Raw genomic sequence first — 23,724 nt, forward strand, 5'->3', positions numbered from 1 at the left:
CTAGGAAGCTGCGCTGGGGAAAGCTCAGTTTTAATTCTAGCTGGGATTACAGTGCTATTTGCAGGTCTGATTTTTTTAGGTCTCGCGCCAGAGGAAGCGTGCCTGGGATCACCTAGAAGGCATGGGCAGCCCTGGGCTCCACCAGCTCTCACAGAAAGTCAGTCTCTGGAGAAATGGCATGCCAAAATGTCTGGCAATGAAGTAGTTCAGAGCAGCTTTGCAGATAACTCTGAGCATCCTCTACAAAGTGAATTCTTTCTGTGACGCTTGGTCTGGAGAAGGGCTTCGTAACTCCACCTTTTCCCCACTTTTGCATCGGTGGCTTTACAGAAACAAGTTGCAGACTGGTGGCATTGGCTCCAGCATCCACAATCAGGCTTTCAGGATCAAATTTTCAAATGTGAGGAAAAAGAGAGGGCACAGACCCGGTCTCTGACCATCTGTGCTGGCAAAGCCGTGCGGTTTTATTTATTTATTTATTTGCTAAAAGAGACACCTACGTTCAAATGCCCTGACTTGGTTACACTCAATTAAACCCCACGTACGAGGTTTAACATTACGGTGTGGGACATGCATTTTTAACAGCTACCTGTTGCAAAGTTTGAAAATACATTAGTTTGTTATGATAACATCTTGTGGCAGGAGTTTCTTTGATGTTTTAGTGGGCCCTTGCTATTTTTTTAGAAGTGGATATACATAGCAGTATCTGTGTAGGCATTGCACTAAGTATTGTAAGAAGATTTTGTGCGGTGCTGGAAACACCTCTGCTCCGTGTGCTCCTCCTCTCAGCTTGCCTTTGGATTTAATAGCAACATTAACTCCGGTACTACCGCTGGCTTATAATGGAAACATTTAGCACCATGCCAAAGGTAATGTCTCAGCCCTGAAGGTGAGATGTTGTTCTCACGTACATGTCTTCGAGAGCGAGACTTGCGCTGTAGCAGGAGGCCCTTGTTCTAACGGCCTCTCCACGCATCAGCCATTTGTTTCCGTCTGCTGGGTGGGTACCGTCCCCTTTGCGACCTCCATCACCTGCCCTGCGCTGTCCTCTGGGCAATCGCAGCGGATGTTGCTGGGTGATCCCCAGCGACGTTGCTCCTGTTGCACTTGTCACGTCTTAAAATGCGTGTATCTGTGGGGTTTTTCCTGCTTCCTTCGAGGTTAGGGGGTCCTGCGTTAGTCGGGTCTGGCTGGTGCGGGGAAGGGAAATCTCTTGATGCCCTGGGGCGGGTTTGGTGCGTTGGGCAGGGAGCTGACACCTCTATTTCGTTTGGACTTTGTGTTAGGTATGGGTGTTACCCATCAAGGTCTGTCATTATCTGTGATTTAATTACTTCTGCGTTGTAAAAGGTCACTGAGATTTGTCAAGGTGTTTTTTCATTCCTTTTAGCAGCGCCCACGGGCCTCATCTTCTGCTGGTTTATACCTTCTGCTTCTGGTTAAGCAGAGCTGTGTGAAATGCGAATAAAAACTCTGAAAAAAAGCCTTTTACCCTCGCTCAGCACTGGCACGAGCAGCTCTGCAGCTGATAGTTTGGAGCGGATCCACAGCAAAAAACCACTTAAACACCTGACGTCTCACTAGCAGACTCCGTTCAGGTTCAGCTGAGGTGAGAGGCCGGTCTGAGACTTTGCTCAAACCCCCGCGTCTCTTTTCCAAGGAGAGGAACCTGCTGCCATCAGGGATGTTTCACAGGGACCATGACCATCACCTTGTGCCTGCTGTACTCACTGGGATGTTAGTTCCCTAATCAAGCGCTGTAATAACTAAATCTGTCTTTGTCGGGTTTTGTTTGACTTTGTATCACATTTCTTTTTTTTTTTTCTTTTTTCTAAAGCTATTTTTTTCTAGGGTTATTTTTTGCTTTACTCCTAAATAAAAAATTTAATGGCACAGGAAGCAGAAACCAGGTCCTCCTCCCTAGTCTTCCCAAATTATAGCATCTGTAACATAAAGTGATGAAGTTTCTTCATGTGTGTTATATATACATGGCCTGTGTAGGTCTTAAACTCAAGCTTCAGCTTTTATGAGCTCAAAGTTAGGGATATTTTGACTAATTCTTGAAAAATTGTTCTTGCAATGCCAGGTAGAGCAAGAACATTCAAAAAGCTGTTAACCTGAATTCAGAGTATGTTTTCCAACAATCTGGAGGGTTAGATGTTAGAATTAGTCCATTGTTAATGTACAGACTGTTTAAGATGATGAATCTTGATCTGGATAGTTTCTGAACATTGAAAATATGCCCAAGCAAACTTCTGGTTTCAGTCCATCCATAATTTTATATCTAGCATGTCAAATAGCAGGTTTTAATAGTGTAGGAATACTGTTTCACAGGTGAGAATAAAATACCGTGATTGAATTCTTTTATGTCATACTGATACTGTGGGCCACATCTTGAGCTCTTTTTAATCCGGAGGAGTTGTCCTAAACCCTGTACCTCCAGCAGAATGATTACATGCTCTCAAAGCATTGAACTGACTTTCCTTCCTAGTGCAATCCTTTAAGATTTTGGGACATAATCCCATAGCGTGGGAAAGCTGTAATCCAGCAGCACTGCCCTTGATCAGTTTGTCGTGCTCGCTCTTTGGTCGTACTGTACAAACAGCAAGAAACAAGGAAGCGAACAAAAGGTGCGGGTTTAGCCCCGGTGACACGGTTATCGTGTTGGATATAGGTGATATGGGTGTTAGTACGGCAGTTTAGATTTGCACTTTTAATACAAAACTCGGGCGATATAAATAAATGATGAACATTTCAGTGGCCCCTTACAGTTATGCAGCCTGTTAGGTCGCATCTTTAATGGCTTCACGTGTATTCGCATTGCTAAACTTACCCGGATTCCTATACGTTTTCTAGGGTAATACTCTGTCCCTTTTGATATTCTCCAAAGTGGAGAAAAGACAGCGTAGCTGAACTGTAGGTCTAGCTCATTGATTGTGGGGTAAAGTTCTGTAACATATAGTGACTTTTTGCCTTTTATGCAATATGACCGATGCAGATTTATCTGATGGCTGCTGATACATTAAGTTGACAGCTGCACATTGTATTGATTCACTACATTTTGCTTTGCTCAGAGCCCTGCAGCTCTGTAATTTGCTAAAACATTTATTTGCACACAAGCTGCCTCCTGAGTAGTGAAGTTTGTAGCTTTACCTAGTCTGCATCACTGTATGTATTAAATGATATCAGTTGCACAATTTGGTGTTTGCAAATTAAAGGGCATGCAGCTCTGGGGAAAGTGCTGTGTGCATTTTGCATTGGTTTGGGGAGAGGCTGTTGCAAATATTTGCAGATTCATTCGGTGCAATTAGCGTTATTAAGTACAGAAATACACAGGTCTTGGCCTTTTCTGCCTGCCAAAACTCAGGGGATTTCCAGGTTTCGAAAGTACCATGATGACGTGGTATTCAATGATGAAGGTAGAAGTAACTTGTTTCTTGGTTATAGGTCCAGTCACCCATTGTTTTGAAAACCATTAGATAGACCTGTATAACTGTGCCTTGTATTTTAAAAGAGTAAATTGGGGGTTATTTGTAATTCCCTTCCACTGTTACGTTTATTCCCTACAAACATCCAAAGCTGTCTCTGCCATCGCAGTGTAGAAAGGGAGTTTTGCTCCCACATGGAAGTTCAGATTCTCATCATCACCTGTCTCTCCAGTCTGCAATTAAAGAAAACCATCACGTGTCACCAAGGCTGGCTGCGTTGTGCCACCCGGGCAGTGCCGTAGTGCCCTGACGTTAAAGAGCTCATCTCTCCTCATCTGAGCTCTTACTGTGTCCTCTGCCACTGTCCTCATTCCCGTCTTCCCCAGGGAGAACTGGTGGAGCTACGCGCTACGAGCAAAAGGTGCATTACTTTCAGAAACAGATCTTCAGGCAAGAAGTGCCGCTGATGCCAGTGCACGTGTCTGGCAGTAAGTCTGGATGGAAGCCTGGCCGAGGCTGACGCTGATGTTCAACCAGTCAGCAGCTTGGTGTTGGTCCCCGATTTTCCTGCTGAGACTCCCTTCCTCATGCTGAAATGAAGTTTGGTGCAGGCTGGCTTTTGCCGCTGTATCACCTGAAATATTTTGCTCTTCCCCTTTGTTTCCAGTTTTCTGTTGAATGGAAAAATATGTTTCATTTTAACATCTTTGCATTGCGTCAGCCACGTGCAGTAAATTGCATATATTTGTAAAGGTACCTAAATCTAAAGCCAGGCTTATGTTTCTAGAAGACAGATGTCAGGGCCTGTTAGTGCACAGTAAATGTAAATTACAAAAGCTTTTGTAGCTTGCGTCAACATTTTGAAAGCCTCGGGTTTTAGTTCAACAACATAGCAATATTTCTGGACTCACAGCATTTCTTTTAACTCCGTGCGATGTGACGGATGTATACCAGGCTCTCTGAACCCACCACGTGGGGTCTGGAGAAGATACGGAGGTGGTGATCGTGTGGCTGGGACCTTTGCAGCAGGATCCTCTGTGCTCTGGAAAGTTTAATTATCTTGGGTGTTGTGTTGCCTGGAAGCAGCATGGGTTTGGCTCTACGCTAGAGTCACTCTTTTGGACTCTTGATTTATTAGAGTCTGTCTGAGAAAAGTGGTAATTGAAGCATTTTAAATATCAATTCCTAGAAGAGTAAATACCTAAAGTATGCAGGGAATTCAGAATCAAGTTCCCTTCAAATGAAGAGAAACAAATGAGTAAGCGTGTGTTTTGATCATATGAAGAGATCCTTCATTTAAAGGGAGCTATCGAGCAACAGTGAAGCAGTTCACTCAAACACTCCTCAATAATCTGTTATGTCAATTATCCTTAACCATCCCACCTCTTCGGCTGCGCAGGGTTCACTAACAGCGTTTTTAACCAGCGTATCCAGCGCTTCCCAGCGAACGAGCAAAGGAAACTGGACAGTTGGTGAACGCGATGAAGCTCGAGGCTATGCTGTGGTTGGGTCCATCATACCAAAGTCAGTTCTTGGGTTTAGTACTTCAAATAAAAATTCAGAGGAGAAGAACTACCTGATAAAAGAGTGCTCCTGACAAGTAAGAGTTACCCTATGAAACCGAAAAGAGAAACTTTGAACAGGAGGGTTCCCGTGTCCCGCAGGGTTCTGAGCGCTGGGTTTGAACCTTGCGTAAGTGACGGATGCCCAAGTGCGTGTATTTGGGATAAAAATCAATCAGTGTAGCTTGATGGCGGCCCATGTTGCTGATGTGACCTGTACTAGTGGGGAGTCACCCTAAATGTTCACAGCAGCCTTGCAACTAAAAGGTTGTGCTCAGCTCTACCTGTGTAAATCTGGGTTTACACCAGGCATCGTGGCTGCCGTTACCTCTCTAACTGGGAGAGGTTACGGCACTGGAGGACCTGTAGGATCTGTAGGAGGTTGAACATTGCAAAGGCATTGACAATATTTTCTTCACACACATATTCTTCAGTGTATTCTCTTTAATTAGGAAGTAATTGAGCAATTCTTTGTTGAGTTATCATGCTACTCCATTAATCCAGCAGTAGTTTTACAGGAAAGCAATATGTCTGTTGGATGTTTCCAGTGTGTCTGAACCTACTAGACGTGGTTTGACTGACGATTGGTTTAGTCACGGTCCTGATGTGCTTCTTCATTATAGTTCTAAATTGTTTTTTAGAATGAATTGTGGTTAATTAGCAAGCTGCTTGCAGCTCGTGGAGCTTGTAGTAATAATAACACTTGTTGTATAAGGTTGTGCAAGTAACCGAAGCTTCGCTTAACTAAAATAATAATGTAAACCATCAGAAAAAATATTTGACATAGGCAAAATATTTGTTTTCAACTAAAATAAGAACGGAAATCTTTAGTTTGAATAACCTTTTGACTTGTCATTAGACTTTCAATGTAAAATACATATTAGAAAAAGGGGAGAGGAGATGCAGAGAGGCAGCCGGGTTGGATGATCTGCTGGGCCGAGTGGTAGGGCACTTATCCTGAGTGCGGGAAACCAAGTTTAAATCCCTCTGCTCTCCTAAAAGATTTGAGTAGCTAATACCCAGCTCAAAGGTTAATTACTAATTGCTGGTTAATTGCTGTATTTAGTATCTTTCATAGTCTTTTTTACTTGCTGAGCTCTGTATCAGAGTACAAGTTAATTACAGTGTATTTTTTTCATACTTTTTAAGCAACATCTTTGCTTCATTCTCTGAGAGTTCAGAACCACATTTTGTAAGATGTTACTTTTATCATCTTGTTTGCAAAACTGTAGGGATATTAAGCAGGTTTTTCTCATGCTGTAAGTCAGTGGAGATCCCTTGCCTTTGGTAAAACAAAACTGAGTAACAGAAGTTGAGTATTTTGGCTTTTTCTGTAGATAGGAGTGAAAGAAGTAAGGTGCTTCACACTCCTGTGAGGGAAAATCTCAGATTTCCCTTTTGAAATCTGAACTTTTGCATTGCTTAGAAAAGATGTTTTTCAGAGTACTTGGTGATCAGAGGGAGTACAGCAGTGGAAATGGATGATTTTTGGTTCAGGTTTATGAAAGCTGCACTTATCTCTCATTGTTGCTTCTGTACTCTTGGTTTTTCTCCAGCTCTTGGATAATATGTTTTTTCTTTAGTGAATAGTGAAAAGTGTCACGAGGAATTTCATTACTGGTTGGAGTGGTTTAAAAAGCTTGCTGCTGCTTTAAGAAGCCAGATTTACATATTTCATGTTTAAAAGATTTACAATATGTCTCACATGCCTGTATAGAAAGATGGAGCTTTCATTATAGGTTTAATGTCACTGTGATACAAGGATACTTCCTCCGCCTCGGTCTGCGCGGCTGGTCGCAAGTGACTGGTGTGTTCCTGGTTGACTAAGCTGTAGGGGTGTTTTCGTATTCAAGGAGATGCATTTTTAAATAATAAAAGTAAGCTTTTGCATCACTCTGTAGAGAAATCCACAGACAGCAATCCTGGAGGAAGATCAAGGACTGGAGCATCTTTCCAGGCTTCTGGTTATTTTCTATCGTGCACTGGGGAAGGAGGGAGAGGATTGTTGACTTTAATTGTGAAGGTTAAGCGCTTGGTATTGAAAAGCCGAACCGGAGGAAGGCTCAGAGGGCCAAATTCTGCCCTCAGTAGCTGCGTTGCAGCCTCGGCACGGTTGCCGTTGAAGGCTGTTCCATGCTCTAATAGACAGGGATATTTCACCCTTAGGAAGTGTCTCCTCACCGGTGTGTGATGCAGAACACGAGCTAATGGAAGATGCAGCTCAAGTGCTACATGATAATTGGGCACTTGGGGATGTGCCGTGACATGTTGGGCAAATGTTTTCTGCGAGGTCCCACTGTAGCACAGGTGGGAATCTCTAATGGTCCGTTGAACGCTGCGCACATGTTTCCTCGGTGCCGAGACATGGTTATTTCTCAGCTGGTTTCACAGAGCGATCGCTGTGGCTGGGGGCAGGATCCACCTCGGAGCGATGGGAGCTGCATCCCTGGATGCCGGAGGATGGGGGTTAAACAAGGGGGCTGTCAGAAGAAAAGGTGACTAACTACTGGCCAAAACTGGTCCTTCCTGAAGGTGTAAACCCTTCTGGTTTCAAGGTCTGTGCAGTTCTTTGAATAAATGAACACAACTCTTTTCACGCTTTTCTTACATGGGGCTGGAGGAACACGCTGTCAGTCCAGGGAGGTGCAGGACTGGGTCCTGTCCTGGTTGGGCACGATGGCATTTCCTTTGTTTCGCTTTGGCTTTTGCCAGTCTTTTTTTTTTTCTTCAGGTCTGTGATGAGATGGGGGGGGGGGGGCGAAATAAGCAATCTAGGCTGTTTCTGAGATTTTTAAACTTCTTTGTTTTAAGATGGCATGGGATTACTGCCTGGTAGCTCATATGAAGTTTCTCAGTCATCTGAAATTTGATTTTCTGTAACTTGCTGTTGTGTTTGTTTCTTAAGAAAGAAAGTCTCTAACACTTCAATAAATGTTACCTGAATTTTAGCATTCTGATGACACTGAAGTCATAATTTATGTTAAATATGTAGATGGCAATGGATATGTATGTATGTGTAGGCAGTATACTCCCACATATATTTACAAACTATGGATTTAAGTATAACTTGAATTGACTCATGTAAGTAATTTTAAAAATTACTACGGAAAGAAAATATTCATCTTAAATATGTTTCCATTGATGTTGTAGTTCTCCTGGTTAAGAGGAAGCTGTGGTTTTCTGCAAATCCTTGCTTTTAGAGCTTTTCTTGTCCAAAACCGAATTATTTTTTTTCCTCTGAGGATGTTATGTCCTTTCTTTGACCAAGCCAGTGAAAAGTTCCGTTAATGCAAGCAGGATCAGAGCTCACTGCGTATGCTTATTGCTGAATTAATAAATATCTGGGAAAATAAATAGTTATGATGCAAGCGATGAAATTGCCTTATACACCAGAAGATTAGATTTAGCACAAATAAAGCGTCTGTTTGCCCCACATCCCAGCAGCATTCAAGCTCATCGTTTTGACTGTGTGATTTCATATCTGTGCTCACTGGAAGATGGAAAGGGTTTTCATTTCAATAGTGAAGTCAATAATTATGGAGGTTATAATTTTCATGCTCAGAAATTCATGCCATTTTCATAAATCATTCATTTCATTTCATAAATCATGCTTTACAGCTGCAGAATGGAAACTTATTGCTGGACATTGATGAAAATCTTGTTTCAGTCACTCAGGTAAGGTTGTGACACTAAAAATGTTTTAAGGAAATATAGATGAAATCACCTATAGGAATAGTGCAATTTGAAAATGTTCGGCTTGGGATTAACTTCACTGGAATGGAGCTAATATCAGACGTGAAAAATTTAAATAAGCGAAAGGGGTGAAATCAGTTCTATAGAGACAGGGAAATCACAAAAATAAAAGATAACTATTTGGTGTCTAAAATCTCATATGCTGCAAGTGGATAAAACTACGTCTATGTCAGAGAAGTTGCATTCATTTATTCAGGCTGAGAACTGGGCTGTAGGAATAAACTAGGTACAGAATCCAGAGCTGAACCATTTGGGACTTTAAAATCCCACCTCCCAGTGTTGCTGTTTAAGACTCTCTCTAGTAAGTAAACAACGAAGTTGTGTTCCCACGAAATTTCTATTTACATCCTCTGATGTAGTTCTGTAGCTCCTGCTGCCTATAAGGTTGCTATTCTGTAAGAAATAATTCCCCTGTAAATATATTCCTTTTCCTTGGGGAATATTGTGAATGAGGGTTTATTACAACAAATAGTGAAGTCAGCTTTTGTATCGTTCTCTCCAGCTGCCTGTTTAGAAATCCATCCGCAGAGTTTCTCTTAAGAGCTTTAACAGAATTATATCTGCGATGACTTTCCAAAGATCCGTCATCTTGAAGCACTCTGAAAAATATTATTATTGCCATTTTACAGGGGTATTGAGGCATAGAGATCCGAGTTGCCACCTTTCAAACACATACTGTATAATCCTGAGTTCAAAAGTATACTCACTATCAATTTTCGGTATTGATATGAAACGTATAGTGTTTTTTTCCACAAGAAATGTATAACTTTACAGACACTTCCTCTTAGTCTGTGCAACCACGTGTGCCCTGCCCTTTCACATCCCTTCTGGTTTGCTCTCCATCTTCCTCACCTGGGATGGAAGCACTGCGGGAGCCTTTGCTCGTGACCTCCTCGAAAGGACACAAGCTATTTCTTAGCAAGCCAGAGAGGAGAAAACTGCGAAGAGCTCACCAGAAAAAGGGCAGATGGTAGGGGTGGTGCTGAACAAGGAGTTTGGAGAGAGGAGAAGAAAGTGGCTCTTTCTGTGATTCGGTGTCACTTGGCATCTCTTGAGGCAGTAGTGCTTACAGGAGGCTTGAAGTGATTTCCAGCCAAGCGCTGCTGTTGTCATTATTCCAAATTTTCTGGGCATTTTAACAATACTTGCCTAGTGTGGTTGTGCACACTGCAGAAGTGAATTATGGGCACTTTTTTTATGCTGAAGCTACTTCTAGCAGTATTTTAGTAATGTACACTAGAATCAGTGTACCCTGAAGAAAATGTGGATTTTCTTCTTTCTTCCTTCTTCCACTTCCATGCAGGTACTTAGAGGGATATATAAGCCCATAGGAAGACAATATATTGTCATATTATGAAAGCGATGTGATCTAGTTAATATAAGACATGATGTGAGGAAATGCGAAATAATTCACCCCTAGGTACATCGTTAGACATAAAGCTGAGAATCATCCAAGCTGCTAGACAAATTCCAGGTCTAAGCAACTGTAGCATTGCTTTTTTATGTGGGAATAGACACTGGATTGCAAAAAAATGTATAAACCTTTGAAATTATTATATTTTGAATGATAGTCTTATTTCTTAAAGGATTACTTAAAATAGAAGGGGGGGGGGGGAAATCTTACAGCAATCTTGCTCCTTTGTTAGGTTGTAAAGACTGACCAGCCAGTGTGGTTCATGTCCAAAGCGCTACGTGTTGGCTACATTTGCAGGTCAAGACTCAACTGAATGTCAAGCCTATATACGTGATAGGAGGGTGCAAGTTTTATGTGCCTAAGCTGGGGAGGAGATTCAATGAACTGAATGAAGATTTGCATTAAATCTCATTCATACCAAGAATTCTCACTTCCCACATGTCTGGGTGCGATTGAGTATTATGCAGGGAAGAAGGAAAGCCAGTAAGCAGAAGAGAGGTAGTGGAGGAGTAATTCTTGGGTTGCCATCACAGCTTTCCAGAATAGTCACCCTGGTAAGGATAGCAGGTAGATTTTAGGTTTCCTGCGGAGCTCTAAGGGATCCGTGGTTTACCAGCCACGGACTCCAGGTGAACTGATTTGCAGATGCAGATGGGTGGAAGAGAGTCATTTTACTCCAGAACACGTGAAGGGGTTTTCATTATGCAGCCCCTCAAGGTGCTCCTTATTGTGAAAGTGCTTTTTCTCTTCTGGTCCAGTTGAGTGAGACCTATATGGGTGACCTGTTTTGAGATCAAACTGAAGGACGCCCTGAGAAAACATTTCTAGCATGAGTTAAATGTAGAGCTACAAACTTAGAATAACCCAGTTGCGCATCCTCCTTCAAGTCCACTTATCCAGGTCACACCTGTCCCATGGGCAGGGGGAAATCGGGCAGCACTTTAAAAGCCCTTCCCTTCTGTATCCTTCTGTCACTTCCACAGTCTGCTGCCGTGTTTTAAGACCTTGAAATGGGAGTTTAGAAAAGGAGCCAGGGAAAAGGACTGGCCGTAAATCATGCTTGGTGCTCACGGATGTTAAAGGCAGAGCAGTAATGCATCCGGTCCCATTCTGGATAGTTTTTTCATGCTTTATTCATTTTTTATGGTGGAGAATTCCCTACAGAATCATTTCTATAGGGTCAGCTGCTGGCTATCTGGGTCCATCAGCAGTATCAAAATCCCTCAGCTTGAACCCGTGTGCTTCCTCCATGTGGGATTTGACGTTTGAAGCCTACATGGCTTTTGGAGGATTTATATTGTTAGGTGTTACTGATTAACTTTACAAGTTCAACTAGTTAACTCACAGTTTCTTCTCCTCAAAAGATAACGGGAATTTATTGGGGTTTTTTCTCTTTACAGGCTGTTACCCAACTAGAGCTTTTTGGGGACATGTCCACTCCTCCTGATGTAACCTCTCCCCCGGTGAGTATCGAGGGAAACTGAACTGTGCATTTTTCTACATGCTATTTTCAGTGCATTTATTGAGCATATTAACAATTCAGGTCATCAGCCTTTCCAGTAGGGAGGATTTCAAAGTAGTTTTTATGTTGCAAGAGAATAAAAGTGAAGCAAATTGAATGTGGAGTCACTGCTTCATGATGACGTGCAAAAATATCTTCAATTTTTAATTTTCTGATATAGGGCTAGGTGTCACATAAGATAAAACCTGAGCTGCAGATCTCCTTCCCTGGTGTTTATTAGAGGTGCATGCTTCACTGCCCTCTGTCTCTCCACTGCGCTGCAGGAAGATACAGTTACAGCCTTAAATATTGTGTCTCTTTGGTTCCACCAAGCACATGTCCCGGAACTGCTGTTAAAGGAAGGAAGACACAACAGTAAAGACAGAGAGGGCTGAATGTGCAAAGAAAATTTTCTCAGTGTGCTTTTCTGCATCATAAAATGAAAAAAAAATAATCATTTTCCTATAAAGTTTCTGAACCTTACATTAAGCTGTAGGGGAGTACGAATATACTGAGAAAATTGAAGTCATCAGCCCCAGATCTCCAAGGTATTCTGAAGCATGTCTGGGACTAGATGTTCAAAGTCCTGTCTCCTCATCCTCAGCTTGCTCAGTTGGATTGGGTTTCTCCTTTCATATAGACCTATGGTTCTGGTCCTGTTGGTTAATCGGAAGCAATACTTACTTACTTTTCCATAAATCCTGCAGATACTTCATTTGCCTTTACTGTTTCTTAAGTTAATGCCTTGGTCACTGCCTCTGCTGGTTGTCACCTAACACCTAATATCACAAGTCTATATGTTCTGGAGAACGAAATGATGTCAATATTTTCCATGTGACGTGTTCCAGGCAAATTGTTTGGGTTTTTTTTTCCTCTGGTACAACATCTCTCATTTTCTTTTTCTTCTGTCTCCAGCAAATTCTAATACTCTTACTGCTATTGCTTCTTTCCTTCTACATCTTTCCATTCTTTTTTCTTTCTCTTTCTTCCTTCCAAACCTGTATCTTTTAGAGTTACAGATGATGTGACAGCAAAGTATGTGCTGCAGAAGCTGCAGCTGATATGTCATCATTGTATTTTCTTCTTGTCTTCTTGCAGACTCCTGCTACTCCAGGTGATGCCTTTATCCCTTCTTCATCCCAGTCACTCCCTGCTAGTACAGACATGTTTGGTTCTGTACCTTTCAGCACTGCTGCCGTACCCTCAGGTGAGCAATCTACTGGAAATATAGGCTCGATTCAAATGTGGTGATCAATTCTCAGCTCCGGTTTGCATTTCAGTACTAAGGGGTTTAATTTAGTACAGTGGAAGTGAGGAAGAATTTTGAGGAGATTGCCGCAGGGCAAGGCAAAACAAGTCTTTAACAAGTAGGGAGTACATTATTTTGAATTTACCCACATTTTTTAAAACAACAGCCAAAGAAGTCATTGGGAGTTCAACCCTAGTTCAGCCATCTGGATAACATACCTTCTAGGTACAGTAGCAAGAGAGAAAAAAGCATTTAGTTTAGCTTTGCTTTCTTCGCGGTAGCAATGAATATCTTGTGCTGTCTCCAGTAAACAGAGAATGAGACATGGAGATTTTGCTTGAATTGCAGAGGGTTTCCACTTAGTCAAATCCTGTTATTTCCTTTAGACTTTTCTGTGTTCCTCAAAGTGCTCAAAATTCTAAAGCTGTGTAGCATTCTGCACAGACACGCAAGGCACATGGGTCTGGCTGCTGATCTCTCCCCGGGATACTCGGAGCACTGCAAGAGCAGCGCACTCAGGTCTACTTAGGGAAAAAACAGAGGAGGGAGTGCCTTGAATCATTCAACAGCGACTTTCTAATTGTGCCAATCCTTCTCTGATGGGCTGCGTTGCAGCATCAGATTAGCCCCTGCATCTCAGAAGGGTTGCGCTGATGGTGAAGTGTTTGGGGATAATGTCAAGATGAAAACCCCCGCTGCTTGGATGAGGTTACAGTGGGGGCAAGATAAAAGGACATCTGGAGAATCCAACACAGCTACCTATTGAAATAGATATGTATCTGAGTTACTGTTCCTTTCATCAGTCAGTCATTTGGTCTTTCAAAGTTCAGTTTTTGTTATTTTATTTTATTTTATTTTGGGCTTTTCCCTTTACAATCTTGCAACCACACTTAGCATTACACACTTAGCATTACAAAACAGCCTAGAAATAAAGCGAAGGGGGAAAGGTACAGGAGGACTCAGAAAAACGCAGGTTAGGAACAGGAGTTTTAAAGCTGCAACAGTATTAAAAGTAAAGAAGAGGTTGCATATTGTAAAATATTAGCAGTAAATCAATTTAAATATGAAATGGCATATCTGTAAAGCATAATACTTCTATCAGTGGAACATAATTGTATTACATGGTTTAATTTGTAACATTTTTTACAGTAGTTTTAGTTTCAGATTTTTTTTTTCATTGTAAATAACAAAGCACCTGATCATATAATTCCTACTCAGTCAAACTTTTGGTAGCTTGAAAAGAGGGTTCAGGTCTGACAGGAAGCAATTATAGTCTTTTAGTTTTAATCTTTAATTTCCTCCCTGACTAGAGAGGTTCTGTGCTGGCATAATACCTGAAGCTGGTTGTTGTTACTGGGTATATAGTACAGGAGACACTCAGGACCTTTTTGATATTCCCCAAGTATTTGTTGAGTGATGTGAATTCCACCATGTCTTGCAGTTTTCTTTTGAAGTGTGCTGAAGCTCTGGGAACACGAATGTGGCCCGCGTGTTTCTGATTCATCGTGTAGCTTTTTCTGCGTGCTCTTGACAGTAGTGTTAAAATCTTTCATATTTTCTCTTTTTTTTTTTCCCCTGCTCTCTTTATTCTTTGAAGGTTATGTTGCCATGGGAGCTGTTCTGCCCTCATTCTGGGGACAGCAACCACTTGTTCAACAGCAGTTGGCCATGGGTGCTCAGCCTCCAGTTGCTCAGGTGATGCAGGGAGGACAGCCGATAGCGTGGGGCCAACCCGGTATTTTTCCTCCTACTCAGCAACCGTGGCCATCTGTAGCTGGTCAGTTCCAACCAACTGCCTTCATGCCAACACAAACTGTTTTGCCTTTACAAGCAGCCATGTTTCAAGGTACCATTGCTCCTATAGCTACTGTTCCACCCACAAGTGATTCCAACAGATCAAGTCCACAGACAGACAGGCCCAGACAGAAAATGGGAAAAGAAATGTTTAAAGATTTCCAGATGGCTCAGCCTCCACCAGTGCCATCAAGAAAACCAGATCAGCCTTCCCTCAGTTGTACCTCAGAGGCCTTCTCAAGTTACTTTAACAAAGTTGGGATGGCACAGGAAGCAGACGATTGTGATGACTTTGACATCTCTCAGTTAAATTTGACTCCTGTGACTTCCACGACACCATCTACAAATTCACGTGAGTATCTATATGCTCTCAGCCGTACCTTTCCTCAGACGTGACTGCTCCTCAAAGCATTTCTTTTTTCTTTTTTTCTCATACAGTAAATTGCAACACAGATATGGACTGAGAACCTTCATGCATGGTCTAGCTTATTAAATGTGTTCCGGCCATAAAGAAAAAAGTATCAGAGAGGAATTTCAGAGACCATTGAAATCAACAGCCCCGATAGCTGCAGGCTGAAATTTAATTTCTAGTAAATGTTCTGTGCTAGGGACGTGCAAGCTGGTTGGAAAATGCCCATGACATTCAACCTTACAAATGGTTTCACTTATGTCCCATTCATCCCATGCTTTGCAGAAATTAAGGGATGGGTATTCATTTTAATAGCTTGATGTATTGGACATGTGAGGAAATTCATTGAAGAGCTGTAAAATAAGCTAGTCCTGTTCGTAGCATGGAGGTGGGGGATTTTGCAGATTGCTGCAAAGAGGGATTCATGAGACACAGATTTACCAGGGGCCAGCCGGAGACCTTCTGTTTCGCCTGCCTGCCATAGGGCCGGTGGCTCATGTATTCTTAATGTAATGTCGTGGCGTCTCCTTGGTTCCTGAAGACATATGCCAGATGCAGGCAAACTTAATTTGGAAACTGCTGAATGAAATCAAATATATGGAATTGATAATGACTGCTGTGTACAAATTTACCTCTTACAGCTCCTCGTCAGAAAATAATTTTCAGGGGTAATAGAAGTTGAGGGCTCTAAAGCATGAGCAAATTTTGTGCTGCTGTGTCTTTCTGAACAAATTAACAGATACATATTCTGTTGCTGTTACCTTAATCTTTGTTTAGCTCCAACCCCTGCACCCAGACAGAGTTCTCCATCAAAATCATCAGCATCCCATACCAGTGATCCTGCTGCAGATGACCTCTTTGAAGAGGGGTTTGAAAGCCCAAGCAAAAGTGAGGAGCAAGAAGCTGTGAGTAGAAACAAGGTTTCTAAATACTGATTAGCTCTTTTTAGCTAGAAAAGACAGAAGTTACATAAATATTGTTTGGTAGTGTCAGAAATAACTATTCTGGTAGGGCTGGGGGATATATAAGGGGGAGCTGCAGACAGTATTCACTTCCCGGTTCAGTTTTGACAGCTAAGAGCATGACGTTTCTGTTGATATGCACTAATATTGCATACAAGGAACCGAACTCAAGAGTTCATATGTAAGGTTATATATGTTAGTTGTATCCAATTGCCTTTTTAGCATACCAGCATTCACTTATTGATGGTAAGGAAGTCCAAGGTACAACAACATACATGCTGAGGCTGCAGAAAGAGATGTGAGACTTTGTGTGTTAAAAGATGATGGTTGATGTTGTCTTGCACATTCTTGCATCACAGTTGCTTGCCTAGTTACATTCCTCAATGTTCTGGCCCTCAGTATGTGATTTCTTTGCCTTAGACTCAGTGGACCAAAGCAAGAAATGTTATCCAAGCAATGACTTTAAATCACAAGGTATCTTAGGCAGCTAAGAGCCCAGAAGTGAGCCACAGGCAAAAGGGAGTCTGTACAAAAAAAGGACCCAAAGGTACAAAATAACGCAAGCTTGGGCTCTTTCTGAATTCACATAGATTGACTGGCTTTCCGGGCCTTTTGCAGTTCTGGTTTGTCCTATGCAGTACCTTCTGAGGTCTGCGGCAGCTCCTGCGTGGGCTCCAGCAGGTACCGGTGAGGTCCTTCCCTGCCTGCATCAGCTATAGGAAACCATTGTGGCTTTTGAGAACATATCAGCGGTGAGGTCTCACTTTCTGGTTTTCATGAGATAGGATGTACTTGTTATGCCCACAGCATGAAAATAACCTCGTGTTGACTTTTTCACTTTCTATTGTTGAGAAAAAAAGGTGTTATGTTCTTGTATTCTAGCCTGATGGGTCTCAGGCCTCATCCAACAGTGATCCATTTGGTGAGCCAACTGGTGATACTATAAGTCCACAGGTCGGTAGCTAGATAGCACAGGTTGGGGTAGGTATCTGTCCTTTTTTTCTCTACACCTTGAGGTGCTCACTTATTCTTCCACCAGTGCCTACCATTGCTTTCATGGATGCATGGTTTGTTTTTCCTTTTCATCTCTTCCGTTTTCCCTCTCCATTCTCCACAGTGTATTCCTCACGCTCAGCGGTTTGCATGGCTTTTGCCATTCACTAAGTGTTGCAACTTATGCAAATATGTGTGTTTCGGCTGCCTGCATGCTTTAAAGAAATGTAGACTTATTTTACTTTGTGTTCAAATTCTAAGGGGAAATAGGGAAACTGAGCCATTGCTAACAGCGTACTAGGCAGAACGTTTGTTTTATCAGATATCCACTCTGGCCTTTAGTCAGATGTAACATATGAAATGGAGTAAGACATCTTACCCATAGACATAACAAACATTAAATAAAATTATGTGATGATACACGAACACCTCTACCCTAAATCAGTGTGATAATCAGTAGAAGCAGCACGTTTATTATCTGCATGTAAAAAATAGTGAAATGGGTTTGTGTATTTTTATCTCCAACTGCAAATTAAAAACATCTGAAAATTATGATCATTCATATTACCATTGGCATACTGATGTTTTAAAAATTATTCATCAAATGTAAGTAATGTAAGTCCAGACAGATGGGAAAGATGATCTTTTCATCTTTTGTGTTACAGAACGCGTTAGAAAACGTGGCTGCCAGTGAATGTTTTGTGATTTGTTTCAATACAGTGTATAGGTTTTACCAAGAAGACAGTACAAAGTTTTATGAGTGTTGAGCATTGTTATTCCATCCAAATACTCTCTAGTGTTACTATTTGAAGGATATGTTTCATTATCTTCTCTATGTCTGCCATTCATGTTTTGTATTACCCAAATGCGTGATCTGATACGGCTTCTGTGCTTCAGCACAGAGCTCCTGGAGCAAATCCATAACAATGGTAGAACCCTTCTTATTTTCGTACAGAAATTGCAGTGTATTTACCAGTGACTTATCCACCCTGAGCCGAAATAATTTGGTTTCAAATCAAAATTAATAGTTTCATTAGGAGTCAGTTTACTTTGTACATTAAATATGGTTAAAAAAGATCTTACAGTAACTTAGCTTCGATCCACTTGGGAGTAATAAGATTATCTCTTAATAATATGTGGTGCTGTGAGAAGGCATCTCCCCCTTCTTTAGCTTCACCAACGAAATGCTCAGCTCTTGGGGGCTAAAGCAAAAGTAGCATTAAGCTTTGTGTCTCACTGGGTCTAAAAATGACAGTGTAAGGACAGAGGCAAGCTGGGATGAGCTGCTCCAGCGAGAGCGCGTGTTGGTTATTGTACCCCAGCGAGAACTGCTGCTGCACATTGATGGTGCCACACAGTAATTTGGCTTTGCCTTTGCCTTTGCCTGACCTCGGCCAGCGCTGGCACCGCTGGCCGTCCCAGCTTCAGACCGTTTCAAGAGTTCTTTCCTAGATCAAGAAAGAGAATTTGACCTTTATCTGAGTCCCACACTCTGCAAACCCATATACATTTGTTTATTACGGTTTATCGTAGTCAGGGTAATTCTGAAATTCATTACGGGGAGAATGATGATAAAAATATCTTTCTAATTTTCTGACTGTCACAAAGATAGTTAGCATCATTTGTAAACTAGCATCACACATGTTTACCTACCAGGAGTTCTGGAGATAACTTGAAACAGCAGTGTAAGTCTATTAATGCATATTACCCTGTAAGGCAGCCAAGTGAGGGACTCCTTTTGTTCTATATAACACTTTTGTTTTATATAATGCTTAGTAAAATACTTGTCAAGGGTCTTTGGGAACTACCAGAACAGTGTATTACCAGTGATTCCGTATGTTTTTTCCTATTTTTTTTCCTTGGTCCTTGTAGAGTCTTGCATAAAATATGTATAATTCTCAGAAATACATTCTGGGAAATGTTAAGTAATGTTACTGATTATCGTATTATAGTAATTCCTAAAAGCTGTAGGCAGGAACAGGAAGCTGAACAAAAAGAAAGGCTCTATCCAAGAAGTTACGCTAATGTCGTTGTGCCTCTGCACAGTGCCATTCAGCAGCAGTCCGTAGGAAATCCACTTGCTAAAACCAGCCCGTCTAATTCTGAAGCCTGGTATCGTCAGAGCAACGGAAAGTCTGATCTCCATGGAAAATTATCAATTCAGGACTTACTACTGTGTTATGTATTCAGCTCCGCATTTGGAGGGAAACTTAATGGGGAGAAACATGTAGTACAAAGGAATCACAAAATGCACAAAAGCCACTTTTGTGTGTTAGATGGGAGATTACTTCGCTCTTTAGAACATGGTTCTTCACACCAAGAACAGCACAGTATACAACTCGGATGAATGGACCTCTCAGGAGCATGGCATAGTATTGTGTTCAGAGATTTCAGATACATCTGTTCCCAGCATCTCTGTGAAATCAGCTGTGGCCATATAATATCTTTCCTTACCTTGTCTTGATGTATTCAGAATGCTCACCTGCCTAGTGTTTTGTATCTTGATCTTTCAAGGTACCTCAACAATTTGGTTTCTTGATTCCTTCTGATACTTGGTATTCTCATGTAGAAATAATTCAGCCTCTTTCAGTTACTATCTTCATTTCTCCATTTTTCCTCTCTTCCTTTTGAGATCTTCAGCTTAAGCTCTCAAAACCCTCATCTTACCAGTAGCTGTCACTCTGCTACAAATAGCTGTGGGTTCTTCGTAGGTAAATGTGATGTTTTATGGATATGTTACATTTTTGTCCCTTTATGGTTGGAAACAAGCAGCAGACAGGCCTAACTTTCACGGGTGAAATAAAATGAACTATTTGCAGAGCTATTCATAGCAAGGTTTGTATTCAGTTGTTTTCCCTTTGTTCATGGGCAGCGTTCAGGATGGATAGTGATTTTCCAGAAGGGGTGAGGAGAATACTGAATAATAGGAGTACCATCTTCAGCTGACATACATTTGATCCCTACTGCTGTCTTTAGACATTGTGCAGGGGATAACTGTGGTGAAAGGAGAGAGAGAGAAAGAACTGTATTTAGCTATGATTCTACCGAATGTGTTAAACATTTCTTCTTATGGACATTTTGGATTAAAGCAATAAGTTGAAACAGAGGAGTTTTCGCCTGGTCCTCCTCTTTGCACCAGTGCACCCCATCAGCCTGAATTACGGGGTGTTAGGTGCAGACCCTGCCGGTGCGGGTATTTCTGTTCTCAGGGGTATTTCAGCCTCGGCAATGGGTGTAGCACGCCGTGACACTAGGCAGCCCTGGAGCTACACAATTGAAAGCTTAGCAAAGGCTGCAGAAAGGGGAGCCATCAAGCTTCTTTGGATGCCTGTGGTTGTGTTGGCCTGCATCTCCTAGCAAAGCATCCTGATTGTGGAAAGAATAAACTCAGCCTGAATACTGGGATCAGATACCACAAACATGGTCTAACTCCGTATGGACCACACTTACTGGTTCTTGAAGGCAAATTAGCAACAGGGCAAAACTTCTGAAAGAGAATAAGGGGATATTTGATACTACAATTATTGCAATAAAATCCTTTTTAAATGCTGGAACAAATGCAGCTCTATTTGATAGGCTGCCCAGTTCAAGACTTGCACTGGCAGTCTTTCATGAGAGATTCTCAGGAAGCCTTCAAAACATTTGTGGCTAGAGCAGATCTTCCTCAAAAAGTTGTTTAGTTGTTCTGTGAAATGTGTGCAGACAATTATAAGCCCTCGAAATATGTCACACCCTTCATGATGCTATCAGCACTGTCAGGAGAGCAACAGTTCATTAGAATATTTGTCTATCAGCTTTTGGTGGTACTTTGGTGGCCCGCTGCCATCATCCATCGTTGAGCGAGTGCCATTCTTGGTGATAAATGTTCCTAATAATCTTAGTCAGCTCCAGGGTGGACTACTATAACTCTTTATTTGGGCTGTTATTAGGAAGTTGAAAAAAAATAGCAACTTATGGACAAAACATTGGCTTATCTGGGAGCTTGGTGAGCCTCAGGAGGGCATATTAAGCTGATTCTGCGATGTCCTCTTCCTTTCTGTCCACTTTCTGTTGCGCAAAGAATCTGAATGGGCTCAAAATATTCACAGGGTCTGTTACCATCGTTCGTCCAGTTCAATAGGAACTGAAAAGAGTCCAAAGAGAAATTCATAATAATTATAGGTGACCTATTCTTACCGTAAGCTCTAGAGCTATCGTTCTCAGCACAGAGCAGGGTTGTGAACCTGAGAGAGAAGCAGAAGATAGAGTTGGGCATTTGGATAGAGAACACAGTTTGGGAAGTACTGCTTCATTCCAGAGTAATCCTAAAATTGTCATTTCAGCCCCCATGCTCCTTTGTTCATCATCGTATTTCCCAGACAATCTGAAGGGACAAGACCAGAGAAATCCAGGCTGCTCTGTGAACAGAGGCATCCTACAGATTCGCCTTCCTCCCCTCTGCTAAAATCCCCTTTGAGCTACCCATTTTAACACGACCAGCTCATACACAGGTTTCTCACCTCTCGGAGCCCACTTGAAGTAGCCAGGTACCCTTCCATTTCTCCAACTTCTTCCTCTAAACAAGAGACAACATAGTATGTAGCTTGCGTAGAGCCGTGTACTTGCTGATTGGCAATCCAGCAATTCAATTAGGAGCCAAGCTCTCCTAGCTTTCTCTGTAATGAGGTCGTTTAAAAGATCCCTGTCTTCTGCACAACAACTGATTTAAAAAAGGCACTTGCAATAATTTAGTATCTTTGAGACTTCTGAACAATTTGCTTCAAATTGGCCATCGGGTTCAAAAGTTATGAAGGAGAATTGACAGATAGGTAGATGGAAAGTATAATTGTGTGGCTACCGTTGTGTTAGGAAGAGGACCCAGGAATAATAGGTGAGTTTCTTAGCTGAAGGGACCAGGATGGAGCAGGGTTCATCTTTCTGAGTAGTTCTCATTGCTTTTTCATTTTATGGATGTATAGCATCCATCTGGATACTAAAATGACAGAGACTTTTAAAACGCTAATAATTAAACTAGATATTCGAGACTAGGAAATATTTGTAGGTAGATTTATAGTAAGAATAGAGGCACTCTCCAGTCATAATCTCAAACTAGAAGATTGCTGTATTGATGGTGCTAGTAGAGGCTAACTGTAATAAAAATAACCGAAGATAAGCCACTGGCTGTTAATGGGCCAATAGGAATTACCTGTCTTATCACCAAAGATGTTTAATTTGAATCCCGCTTGCCAAGTTTACTATGTCCTATTTTATTGAGTCAGCATGCAATAGAGAAGACGCATTGCACTCCCGTTCCCTTCACTTGCATCCCCAGCACAAGATTCTCATTTTGGCTGGCGTTCCGGCACACTTATTTCATGAAACTCTATCATTTGAGCCTGCCCTTTCTGATCAGTCAGCCAGGAGTAAAACTGATGCTGAGAATCTATTGTAAAGGGCAAAGAAATCTATGCGGGCCTCACCTCTACAATTCAGTACATCTTGCCTGAAGCTTTGCACATAGCAGGGTGCCTCGCAGTGATGAAAGGACTGCCAGTGTAAGAGTAGTTTTCTTCCTAACCAAGTCCCGTGTTACGTGTTGCGAATGAGCTCACCTACACAAGCCCGAGTAGATGCTGAAGCTTTCAAGAGATGTTCTCCACTGATTAGTTCTGGTGGGGAGCAGATGTTAATATCTTTAAATTGGATGCAAATTTACTTCTAGTATTTACATAATGGTATTCAAAACCATTAGCAACCTTGTTACCTCATTCTCTATACCAGAAATACTTACTGTTTGCTACAGTCTTGTTTATTGTGCAAAATGTTCCTTCAAATGGGAAGAATGAACTGATTTTAAGCATGAGGTATCTCTGGAATATGTAAATGTAGCACACATAGGGAAAATTTTTCTCTTTGGCAGTTTTTGCAATTAATTCTGACAGAGTTTATAACTCAACATTTACACAACATGCTTGTAGCTTCCTAAATATTTAGCTGTGTAACTTGAGGCATGTCTATTTAGACATTTCAGGTCCCTTACTGCAGCCTGTCACTTTGGTCAGATACCTGACCTGTGAATTCATACCCTCTTCCTGCAATATCTCGTTATGTAAAGGCTACTGTTCAGTGTAAAGAGCCACGTTAGCATGTGAGAATATAGCTAAACACTACTTTGATAGCAGCTTTCCCAACATAAAGGAAAACATTTACTTTTCAAACATCTGCCAGAGATTGCGTATCCCCAAAGTTGATAGAAGCCTTCAAGTAAGATTTAACAGCAACAAAAGGTGCTGCCAGTTGTCCTCTTGGTTTCTGCCTGTGGGTTGATGAAAGCACATCAGAAGTGCTTCTGGGCCAATCCTATAGAAAGGAAAATACTTTAAGATTCAAGGTGTTTATGTGAATTGGAAGCTTTGTATGCTGTTTTATTTGCTTTTTTTTTTTTTTCTTCTGACAAAGACCCATTCTTTCATTTCCTTCCCTCCGGATCTGTTGCTAACGCAGCAGGAGAAGTAGAAAGCAGAAAATATCGGTGAGATGATTCCGATGCTGTGAGAAGAGCGAGGCCCGCCTGCCTTTTAAATGACATTCCTTGTGACTTTTGCTTGGAGTATGTAAAAAAACCAAAAACACGGGGATTTATTTCTGCTTCCAAGACCCCCCAAAATAATGCTTGTGAA

General features: G+C 41.6%; 1 protein-coding gene across 18 annotated transcripts in view; it reads left to right on the forward strand.

The window, feature by feature from the left end:
• Positions 1–23,724, forward strand: part of DAB1 (DAB adaptor protein 1) — a 467,469-nt gene that overhangs the window by 439,527 nt on the left and 4,218 nt on the right. For 10 of the 18 annotated variants that reach the window (XM_075759294.1, XM_075759293.1, XM_075759281.1 and 7 more), the window contains 5 exons: positions 8,609–8,665; positions 11,558–11,620; positions 12,757–12,865; positions 14,505–15,053; positions 15,888–16,015. In XM_075759294.1, coding sequence (XP_075615409.1) covers positions 8,609–8,665; positions 11,558–11,620; positions 12,757–12,865; positions 14,505–15,053; positions 15,888–16,015 — 906 coding nt within the window. Of the gene's footprint in view, positions 1–8,608; positions 8,666–11,557; positions 11,621–12,756; positions 12,866–14,504; positions 15,054–15,887; positions 16,016–16,954; positions 17,054–23,724 lie in introns of all 18 variants that reach the window. The other 8 variants (XM_075759288.1, XM_075759286.1, XM_075759298.1 and 5 more) reach the window with 4 other exon arrangements.

Source organism: Balearica regulorum, chromosome 8 (assembly GCF_011004875.1).
Source record: "Balearica regulorum gibbericeps isolate bBalReg1 chromosome 8, bBalReg1.pri, whole genome shotgun sequence".
Lineage (NCBI taxonomy): Eukaryota > Metazoa > Chordata > Aves > Gruiformes > Gruidae > Balearica > Balearica regulorum.